Source organism: Danio rerio, chromosome 18 (genome assembly GCF_052040795.2).
Source record: "Danio rerio strain M-AB ecotype USA chromosome 18, GRCz13ab, whole genome shotgun sequence".
NCBI classification, from domain to species: Eukaryota; Metazoa; Chordata; class Actinopteri; order Cypriniformes; family Danionidae; genus Danio; species Danio rerio.
In genome coordinates, this window is record NC_141038.1 from 4,561,231 (window position 1) to 4,573,617 (window position 12,387).

At 35.5% G+C, this 12,387-nt stretch overlaps 1 protein-coding gene across 2 annotated transcripts; it reads left to right on the forward strand.

Moving 5' to 3' along the window:
- The first annotated feature begins 706 nt into the window (after positions 1-706).
- p2ry2.2 (purinergic receptor P2Y2, tandem duplicate 2) lies at positions 707-11,049 on the forward strand. 2 transcript variants are annotated; one of them, XM_087292944.1, is made up of 3 exons: positions 839-902; positions 4,208-4,346; positions 7,998-11,049. In XM_087292944.1, exon 3 carries the CDS (start codon positions 8,014-8,016, stop codon positions 8,983-8,985), a length of 972 nt encoding a protein of 323 aa, XP_087149070.1. In that variant the 5' UTR covers positions 839-902; positions 4,208-4,346; positions 7,998-8,013; the 3' UTR covers positions 8,986-11,049. The 2 variants fall into 2 exon arrangements, with proteins under 2 accessions (XP_087149071.1, XP_087149070.1); XM_087292945.1 differs by lacking the exon at positions 4,208-4,346 and having other exon boundaries at positions 707-902; positions 7,998-11,034.
- The last annotated feature ends 1,338 nt before the right edge of the window (positions 11,050-12,387 follow it).

Below are 12,387 nucleotides of genomic sequence, written 5' to 3' on the forward strand. Positions count from 1 at the left end.
AAACTTAACAGGCAGCCAGTGTAAGGAGGATAAAATTGGGGTGATATGGTCATATGTTCTAGACCTGGTAAGAACTCTGGCTAATGCATTTTGTACTAATTAAAGTTTGTTAATAGAGGATGCTGGTCAGCCAGCAAACAGAGCATTACAGTAATCCAGCCTAGAGGTCATAAAAGCATGGACCAGCTTTTCTGCATCTGAGATGGATAGCAAACTTCGTAACTTAGCAATATTTCTCAGACAAAGGCTTTTTTTTTACATGGGATATGTGATTTTCAAAGGTTAAATTGCTGTCTAACATAACACCCAGATATTTTATAGTAGAGCTAACGCTGACTTTCTATCCATCTAATTGCTGGAAAAGTCAGTCCATTTTGCTGTGGGGACCTAGAGACTAAGCTGAAAAGCTTTTAGCCTATTAATAAATCTTTTTTTTTTGTTTGTTTCAAAGCGACATGTCGAGTGGTTGGTAATTAAAAATGTTTGTTGCAAATGTTGAATATTAAGTTACTTAATTATATTTTACCTCAGGCATTCATCCTGAAAATAAAAAGTTAACAGAAGCCCTGCCTTCTTTGATTTGATTGGCCATCTTTTTGTCATTGACATGATGAAACTTTTTCATTGATAAAAAGTTGTGTGGGTGGTTTATTCATCTGTGGCGACCCTTGATGAATAAAGGGACTAAGCCAAAGAAAAAGTGAATGAATGAAAAGATGTAAGGATGACTGACATACAACTGTGGGATGCTCTGGCCCATGAGAGCAGGCTGGGCATGTTTACATAAGAAGTACCACCCAGATTGAAGAAATAAAGCATGCACAGACAGAGGAAAAGCAGGATTATGTAGGTATAAAGTGAGTGAGGACACAGCTTCAACATTTAATCTACCGAAAATACATGTGAGTATGTGAAATTTTGCATTTATTGTTAAAGAACTGAATGATGAATGAGTAAAATGTTTAATGCAGCTATTTTTAAAATCTATTTTATCTTACTTTGACAGCCTATTCTGCAAACTGATCAGCAGTTTGCAGAATATTGTTTATTTAGTGGTATTTATTATTTAGCTTAGAAAGATAACTTCAGACAGGCAGTTCATCCAAAAATAAATTTGATGAGCTTTTGGTTTATATATATATTTAATTTGTTTAACAAAAAGTTTTAAATGTTCAGAATTTCTAACCTCTCAATGAAAAATGGAAAATAAATGTATACTTTCTTAAATGTATATTTATCAACACTTTTATACACAGAAAACAAAAACTTTTTGTATTTTTAAAATTAAAACAAGAAAGTTACTGAATGATATAGATAATGGAAAGAGTGAATAAGTGTTACCATTTTCCTTCCACTGAAACAAGATTAAAGAGAAAAATATTTAATTAATGCATTCAATATATGTTTAATTCTGTATTTATTTTTTTCAATTATGCATTTAATATATATTTAATTCTGTATTTATCATATTTAATTATGCACTTAATATATATTTAATTCTGTATTTATCATGTTTAATTATGCATTTAATATATATTTCATTCTGTATTTACTCAATTTATTATGTATTTAATATATATTTAATTCTGTATTTATTATATTTGATTAAGCATTTAATATACATTTATTTTGTATTTATTATAATATAATTAATTGTGAATTTAATATATATTTAGTTCTGTATTTATTATATTTAATTATGCATTTTATGTATATTTAATTCTGCATTTATTATATTTAATTATGCATTTTATGTATATTTAATTCTGCATTTATTATATTTAATTATGCATTTTATGTATATTTAATTCTGCATTTATTATATTTAATTATGCATTTAATCTATATTTGATTGTGTATTTATTATATTTACTTATGCATTTAATATATATTTAATTGTGTATTTATTTTATTTAATTATGCATTTAATATATATTTAATTCTGTATTAATTTAATTTAATTATGCATTTAATAAATATTTAATTCTGTATTTATCACATTTAATTATCCATTTAATATATTACATTTTGTATTTATTATATTTAATTATGCATTTAATATATTTAATTCTGTATTAATTATATTTAATTATGCATTTAATATAAATTTAATTCTGTTTTTATTATATTTAATTATGCATTTAATATATTTAATTCTGTATTTATCACATTTAATTATGCATTTAATATATATTTAATTCTGTATTTATTATATTTAATTATGCATTTAATAAATATTTAATTCTGTATTTATCACATTTAATTATGCATTTAATATATTTAATTCTGTATTTATCACATTTAATTATGCATTTAATATATGTTTAATTCTGTCTTTATTATATTTACATATGCATTTAATAAATATTTAATTCTGTATTTATCACATTTAATATACATTTAATTCTGTATTTATTATATTTAATTATGCATTTAATATATTTTTTATTCTGTATTTTTTATATTTAATTATGCATTTAATATATATATATATAAATATATATATATATATATATATATATATATATATATATATATATATATATATATATGTGTGTGTGTGTGTGTGTGTGTGTGTGTGTGTGTGTATATATATATATATATATATATATATATATATATATATATATATATATATATATATATATATATATATATATATATATATTTCTGTATTTATTATATTCAATTATGCATTTAATATGTTAATTATTTCCATAATAATTCCATAACTTTTCTATAATTGTGATTTAAGATCAGACCACATTCCACATTTTATGAATGAGCAATGCACAAATACAAATATTTTCAAAGGGTTTACAAACTTGTTAATATATATCAAATGTTGTTTTATATGTTAAAATTAACATTAAATACAAGCAGCTAAAAAAAAGTTTGTAAATTCTTTGAAAATATTTGTATTTATTTTTATTGGTCTGGTCTTAAATCACAATTATAAAAAATGAATGGCATTCTGGCGGGAAAGTGATGAAAGTGCATACACTCTAGACTGAGCACATGATGTAGACATTATTGTTAAAAAAAAACAAACATGTATTCTTTCAAAATGATTTAATCTAAAAGCCAATCAAAACACTATTGTAATGTGAATGAAACCTTTAGAAAATGTGAAGCTTGTATTGTTCATATGAATTATTAACAGTGGCTTTAACAAACTTCAAAGCTTCACTTATTTTTCCTCATCCTACACTGACAATGTATAAATATTAGCACATGTAAGAATATGGAGAATCTTGAGGCTTTTAAATGAACATTACCATCATTAAGCTGGCATTTGATGTTGGGAGGAAGTTCCCAGGGCGTTCTTCAGCTACTCTGTGGCTTGATTTGTTCACTGATTGATATTATGTATGACTTTCTGCCATACACAAGAGTATTGTTGGTCAACGTGTTGAAGAGACACACTGTTAAAAGCATGTTTGTTCATCCCTTGAGCTTGGCAGAAATACTTTTATGCTCTTATAAAAACCATATGGATGTTTTAGCACCTCTTAGAGATACAGCTGTGTTATAAAGACGTGGATGTGGGTGCTTAATTCATTTAACTTTAGCAATTTGCCATCAATTTGTTTGAACTAGATAAAGGTCTATTCCGCTTATAAAAGTCTGCTACGTAAATAGCGAATGCAATTGCACGACCACAACATGCTCTTAAAGGGAATGGGAGACAGCACTCTAATTGGTTTAATGCACGTTATGGCAAAAACACACCCATAACTCGTTAAGAAAATAAGTACAACCATTTTAAACCACGCACTGGGCGCGCCAACCATTTTATTCTGTCCCTTATATAGCAAAAAATGAATTTGGACAAGCCAAAAATGCACTTGCACCTAGATCAAGTGCTTAGATCATAAAAATAGAGTGCTTTATGTATAAGTTTGGATGTTTTAAATATTTAGGAACACTTACTGATGGTAAATTGACATTTGCTGGAAATGTAGACTGTATTTTTAAAAAAGCAATGCAGAGATTGGATTATATTTGGAGGTTACAACAATTTGGTGTCAACATGTTTTGGGGATAGTGTATGAGAATTTCAACCGAGGCTCATTCTGAAAACGTAGTCCCGTGGATGTTTCTGTAGACCGCGAAATACGTCCCGGGAGCTACATATGGCTGCATTTAATTTTTTTAAGTGAACGCTACGGGGTGGTATGACGCTGTTCCCTTTCACGCTTACCAGCTGACCGATTACCTCCGTGTGGAGGGCTTTCCCGCCGCAACCAGTTTGTCCAGTCAGCTCATCGTGATTGTTGGCAGAGAGGAGGAGTTGACCACGGCAACCAGGTTCGAGTCCGGGAAAGAGCGGTTCCAGAAATCAGGTAAAAACAGAATCCTAAAAATAAAGTGAACGAGTTCATAACAGGGTGAGAACGTGGGGAAATCCGAAAACGTGGTAAAGAAATCAGACAAGGGGTTTTCTTTTTATAGACGTTTTTTAAATTGTTGCTTGGGTTTAGGGAAATGAGCGGGCGGGCGGGTCAATTGGTAAAATTAGTTGGGTTTAGGGAGGGAGGAGGCTGGGTCAGCCGATTGGCCGGTCGCACAGTCAATCATTCAGTCAGTCAGACAGCGGCCTCTGGTGGGTTCACGCGAGAACATCGCTGGCGCGAACGGCACTCGCAAGAGTCATTCGAGATACGAAAAAGTGCACACAGCGGCCTCTCGCAGATTCGCGAAAAAAAACAACTGCAAAAATACGTACCTCCCGGCACGTATTTCACGGTCTCCAGAAACGTCCACGGGACTACGTTTTCAGAATGAGACTGGGTTGAAGAATTTGGTCTAAAGTGTTAACAGGATTAAGTGGTATGGAGTATGGCCAGTTATAGAAAAGCAAAGTAGTAGAGTAGTAAAAATTGCAACCCTGCCTCATTATGGATATGTACCCCTGCAAACATTTCTGGAGAATGTGAAATATGTCCCAGGAGCTACATATTTTTTACAGTTTTTGTTTTGTGAATCCACCAGTGGCTGCTGTATACACTTTTTCAGATCTTAAATTTCTCTTGTGAGCGCCATTCATGCCTGCTTTTCTCACGTAAATCCACTAGAGGCTGCTGTTGACTGACTGATTGACCAACCAATATATACCCCCACCCACCCCCTTCCCTAAACCCAACCAACAGAATTTTCAGAAGCAATACAAAAAAAAAAGCCCTCACGACTGCCTGATTTTTTTACCATGTTTTCAAACCCTGTCATGTTCTCATCCTGTTATTTACTTAATTTTTTTATTTACATCTTGTTTATATTATTTTTTGCCTTTTGTTTTTGTTTTACCTGCATTCTGTAACCATTTTTCGCCGGACTCGAACCCCATCATTGCGTTCAACTCCTCTCTGCGTCTCAAGTCTGCTGATGTACGCGGCGAGCAACAGGATAAATTAGTAACAGCAAAAAAAAAAACGTTCACATGGAGGTGAGCGGTCAGCTGGTAGCACGAAAAGAAACAGATGCCATCAGTGGCATCATTCCATCATAGCATTTGTTTTAAAGACATACGTAGCTCTGGCTACATAATTCAGGCTCCCCAGAAATGTATACAGGGGTACGTTTCACAATAAGCCTGTGTTGAAAAAATTGATTGTAGGTAAACCAAAGAAGACAACTAAATGAAATCCATCTAATGAGAAACAGAAAGCAGATACACCACCAGCGGCAGCTTTGGTTGCACACAGAAGTAAAGAGATCCACAAATTAGTATTTTTTTGTCATTATTACAAATTTTTACAACAACAAGCACACTTTTAATACATTAATAACCGCGTGTTTTACCATCATGCTTTAACCAGTTAAACTCTGCTGCTATTTGGGGATTTCCGCCTGGATTTTGCCTACCCAAATTTAAAAGCTTCCCAAATCCACATGCAGAGGTGTAAATGCAAAAATTTGGTATCATTTTAAAGAAAACCCTTTGAATTTTCATAAAACACTATTGAAAGGGTTTTAAATAACTGTATATGTCGTTTGTGTTATAATAAACACCTAAAAAAGAGGCGTTTTTTTTTTTTATAAACTCAAATTTGAAAGTGTACCTTTTAGGTTCTGTGTGGTCTAGTGTTCTGTAATTAATGTTGGTGGTTCCTGCACACGTCTATAATCATAGGAAAAAATAAAAATGTCTCCACCATAATCTATGCAAAAGTTATTGTATTTTAACTGATGAGAGGTGCTGTACAAGCCACAGAGACCGATCCTTGTTTACATATTTCACTATTCTTTTGTTTGATCAAACATAATTCTCTGTGTTTGGACCACATCAGACATATAAAAGGATTACTTATGCACATAACCTCAAAAACAGAGGAGAATGGCCCTGAAGCGCACAGCATAAGGTAAGAGATGACAGCTGTCTGTGCTATCTGGGGCTGCTTATTGATCATAAATGTATTGTTTACATTTCTGCGTCATGGAAACACCACGATTCATTCAACAACTGTTTGGCATATGAATATAATTCAGTAAAAAGAATGCTAGACCTGTATGAGCACCGGCAAGAGCTTTCATTTGAGCTATAACTTGTACATGTGTCATATGAAAAATATGAAAATGAACCAATGTAAAATACCTAGCTCGGGTATCCAAAATACTGTGTATTTAAGTGTAAATAACTTTTATACAGTAGAATAAAAACCAAAGTGATGCATCTGTGCATTAAATTTAGATTCTACACTTTCAAACGACACCACTTACGGCGGTCTGGTGCAATGCTAGCCCTTTAAATCTTAAAGCGAATGTCGATGACGTCCAAGTGGTTAAAAATAAAACGCTTAAATAAAAAAAACGCTAAATTTCACTATCTATAATCCCTAATAATAACTCCTGTACAGCAGAATGTCACAACATTCTGACACTCGATGACACTGGAATACCCTATCAGAAAAGTCTAGTGGCTGTCAATGAGCTTTTTACAGTGTCTGTTATAATGTTAATGTTGTTTTTGGTGTGTTTACATAGATGAATATGGCCACTGTGTAAATGCACAGTAATGCTATAGAGTTGTAAATGCACAGTATACTATTCTTATTAACACATTATATCGTTATGATAACATGATATATGCCTTCAGTGATTTCCTCAAGATGAAAACCAAAAAATAATGCAACTGGAATAACTACAGCAGAAACAATCGTCTGATCTCACATGAAGACGTGTGCAGGTGTTGTAGTACTGTCCTATTTCTTAGTGGTAGATTTTGAAGCCCTTCCCCTTCAGGCTCTGTTTCAAGGGCCATGGGTAAGAGGAAGGAATACAAAAATAGAATTGGGATCGGGCCTAAAAGCGTACCGCACCAAAGCCCAACCAAAAGTGCTCCAGACCACCTATTTGGCCAGGACTGGCCAACTTAACCACGCCCAGGCATGATTCAGACTTGTTAAACCAGGGGTTCCCAAACTTTTCAGCACGCGACCCCTAAAATAACAATGCCAGTGACTCGCGACCCCCAATATCCTCTGACGTGGTTATAAATACAGAAAACTTGCATGCAACGGCGCACACACACACACCAATCGTCCAAAGTCTATTCTTCGTTTAATTTTTTTCATGTATGTCAGTGCTGTAAATGGGCCAGGAAGTGTAACCTGGTGTTATAAAATCAATCTGCTGCATCTGACGCTATTGCTGTCTTTAATATAATGTATTTACCCCAGGGGTCGCAATCCAATAGAACAAGTAAATAAGCTACTATAGTAACTATAAACGACTGTTTTTTTCTCTTCAGTTGGTTATGGATAAAATATGGTAATTCTTATGGCCTAATAATAATAATAAGTAGATTTTTGGAAATCACCAGGCGACCCCCCTTCATTGTTTCACGACCCCTCAAGGTGTCCCGACCCCCACTTTGAGAACCACTGTGTTAAACAATCTAGAAATGAGGTTTAAATACGCCTGGACACGGTTCGGACAGCCTAGTGTATGTACACCCTTGTTTTTACTGTCAGTTGATTCTATTGTCATTTCCTCAGACAGATCTGCATCAGGATGGCAGCATTTAACAACACTGGACCAACCAATGGCAGTAACGAGACTGACTGTGATTTACAGGATGACTTCAAGCACATTCTCCTCCCGGTGAGCTACAGTCTGGTGTTTGTGTTCGGTCTGGGATTGAACATCACCGCCATGTATTTCATCTTTTTTCGAACCAAACAGTGGAAGCCCAACACCATCTATATAATCAACCTCAGCATTTGTGACACGCTCTACATCCTCACCCTTCCGTTTCTCATCTACTACTACGCCGATGAGAGCGACTGGCCGTTTGGTGAAGCGATGTGTAAATTCATTCGCTTTCTCTTCTACACAAACCTCTACGGAAGCATCCTGTTCCTCAGCTGCATCAGCGTGCACAGATTCATAGGCGTCTGCCATCCGGTGCGGTCTTTGTCCTTGTTGAACACCCAATATGCTCGCTTGGTCTCGGTGGGAATATGGGTGATCATCCTCATCTTACAGGCCCCGATTCTGTTTTTCTCTAGGACAACACAAAAAAAGGACATTGTCTGTCATGACACCACCCGAGAAGATCTCTATGATGACTTCATGGTCTACAGCTCGGTGGTGATGTTTCTGCTCTTTGGCCTGCCGTTTGTGGTGGTGCTCTACTGCAATGCGATGATGGTGAAGAAACTCCTTGAACCTCGAGTTGGCGGAGGATCAACGTCACAGCGATCCAAGCAGAAGTCGGTGAAGATGATCATTTTAGTGCTTCTGACTTTCATCTTGTGCTTTCTTCCCTTCCATGTGAACCGCATTGTACACTACACCCTTCGCTATATGGACAGAAGCTGCGACCAGCTCCGTCTCTCCAACATCTACTACCAGGCCACGCGACCTCTGCTCAGCATTAACAGCTGCATTGACCCTATCCTCTACTTCATGGCAGGACAGAGCTTCAGAAACAACAGCACAAGATCAAACCCATCCTCGGAGAGATCCATCTCAACAGTTTAATGGAGGGAGGTGGCTGTTCTTGAATACACTACCTTGCTGCTGATCTAAGTTCTAGGAACAACAAATAATACCTTGACTTCTAGTTGATCATTTGCCATCAGAAGTGGCTTATATGAAAGGCAAAGGCCTCTAGATTACGCTTATTTTACCAAAACAATATAAGATCATGCCTTGATTTTTAATGATTGCATTAGGACAGTAAAGTCTGACTTTGCTTAGACAAAAGTCTTGTCACTGAACAGAAATAATGTCCAGTATAGAATATAAAGTCCTGCTGCAGTGGAGACAGAATGAATATTGTGTGTGGCTCCATCATGAGCTTGGAGGACTGCATCCATACATCTCTGCAATGACTCCAATCACTGATTAATGAAGTCATCTGGAATGGCAAAGAAAGTGTTCCTGCAGGACTCCCAGAGTTCATCAAGACTCTTTGGATTCATCTTCAATGCCTCCTCCTTCATCTCACCCCAGACATGCAAATTGCACCGCATATGGCTGAGCACTGCATGCTTTTTTGCAGCCAGGGCATGTTTGGGCAGCTCGTAAATGTGCTTTTTCACTACTTGTCAGCACAGACTGTGTGATTGTTCGACAATTGTTTGGGCCGGGACACCAAGCTGACACCAAAGAAGTAGACACCAAACCGATGAAAACCAAATGTGTTGTGGGCTTGCTTGGCACACATCTGGTCTTGTCAGGACCAAAAATCTGTCCATGAACACACCAATTGGATGGCAGCTAATGCCTAGTTCAGACTGCGTGATTTTAGCCCCGATTTTGGCTTACCGACAGATTTTGAGAAATCGCAGACAAATGCATGAAATCACATGCAAATCGGTGCTTGTGCACGTGAGTGACAATCACACAGTATGAACTATCAAAGACGCGATCTGAGAGAATCGCAGATGAGTCGCCGATGCCTGTGAGATATTTGGCGTGATGAATATCTGGAGCTGTCGGCGATTCAAATCATGCCGTGTGAATTGAGTTTTGACTAAAAATAACATCAGCGATCGCCTACAGCCAATGAGAGAGCGGCTTTCACTTGTGTGTGCGTGTGTGTATACCTGCTGCAGGCCAGCGGGAGGCTGGGGGAGAAGTTAAAAGCGCTCATTTTCGGTTTATTTGGACCCACGAAATGGAGGTAAAACTAGTGGAGGTTTGACAGGACTCAGAAGCAACCGTGTCTGTTTGACGTTTCATACAGAAAGAAATTAGTTTATTATCAATGTTGAGGAGAAATGGCTAATTCCCTTTAAACCCAGGTGAGCAAACATGTACATGTTCTACCCCATTAAAGGCTTCTTTCTCATTATGTAGTTAATAACAAAAGATATACGACGTGTTTTTGGCTGTGAGACGTAGTTTGGACGAAGTTGTCGCTGATTCTTCCTATAGTAAAGTCATGCAATGTAAATGTCCCTGTCGCCGATCCATCTTGCAGTGTAAACAAAGCAGCGACGAAATGATAGCCCAGATAGTCATGCAGTGTGAAAACATCTGTGACACGACTACTTTGAAAATCATGCAGTCTGAACTCGGCATAACTGAAATGAGAGTGCACGGTCTGCACTCAAGAATAACCCTACGAGGAGTGATCCGTGAAACACACCAAACCAACTAGCCAGACCGACGCTGACCAACAGCACATCAAAGCACAACAGCTTGGGTGTCGAGGCCCTTAAAGAAACTGAACAGATGAAACAACTGCTACAGACAGTACAATAATGACTTAATAACCACTATATATTGATATAATCTAATAAGCACTTAATGACTATATAAGGGTCACTTAAAGTAATTTTTCAAGTGCATGTTTGTTGAAAGCAACCTGTCTTCTAAACGTATAGGTCATTGGTCACTTTTTTAAAATACAACCCATAGCAGCAATTTATAAATTATCACACCAACTGCAAATAAGACAAAACAATGCAACAACTCTGCATTTGTGTAGCTTAATAGGTAAAGCTGTTTACTATAGTAGCACATGCACTGGCAAATGTGTACCTTAAACAGGCTGTTGTGCTGCATATCCTCTACTAAATGATTAATCTAAAACTGAAAAAAATATGGGTATGGAAACATCCATCTTTGGGGTATAGTGATCTTAATGATCTACAACAGGGGTCACCAATCTCGTTCCTGGAGGTCCGGTGCCCTGCAGGGTTAAGCTCCAACTTGCCTCAACACACCTGCCTGGGTGTTTCAAGTATACCTAGTACACCTTTGCTGCGTCCCAATTCGAATTCTTATACTACGCCCTAAAAGTATCCGGAAGACATCCGGGAGACATTTAAAATGGTGGACTCATAATAATAAATTAAGAAAGTTATCATCAATCACAATACAAATTACAGTGAACTCCAAGCCAACTCCCGTCTCCTCCGCTAGCTGTGGGAAAAGCCATTACAACGACACAGATTACTCTGCCTATTTATGCCAGAGTCCTGCCGAAAAAAGTGATTGACAGGTGGTCGTTTGTGTGTAACTTTATTAATTTTTGGTTTGGTTATGGGTAAAGCAAAGACCATGGTAGTAAAAACAGTAGGCTACAATTAATTAATTCGTTATGAATTAATTGATATTTAACAACCACCACCCCCACCTATGACGACGATGCCATCGTCCATCGCGATGTTTCACATTAGACATCGTACGATGCCAAACTGGTCAACATCGCCCAACCCTACTGCACGATTAATCAAATAAATATTGTGATCTCGATTTGACCCACTACATAATCTTAATATATCTTATATATATATATATATATATATATATATATATATATATATATATATATATATATATATATATATATATATAATGTATATATCTTACATATGTGCTCAGCAACGTGGACACCTCCAAATGGTGTTAAAAGAGTCAGATACCGTATTCATAATTATAAGCTATAATTCAATTTTAAGCAAAAACAAAACTATAACTCTCATTTTAGCCTATTATTAAAATACTCAGTAACACTTTATAATAACTACACACTATAAATCATTTATTAAGCATTAGCAAATACTGAACTCATTATCTGTTAAGCATTAACTCTACATTAATAAACGTTAGTAAGCAGTTTATAACTGCAGCTACAAATGCTCAATTCTTGACTAATAAGCACCTATATAATGTGTTTAATAATTGTATTTTCATACTTAGTTAATGATTTATTTTTCATTACTAAATTAAGTATCAAATTATTTACAAACTGTTTGTATTTAAGAGTAGTTGAGGGTCTTTACGATCATTCAGAATGAGTTAGTAAATGATTATTAAACTATTGAAACCAACATTTATATGTCTTATTAATCAGGCTTATATTAATAGTTACTATACATGTTAATAAATGCTTTATTAACTCAACTTCATGCAGTTCTGTGACCTAAT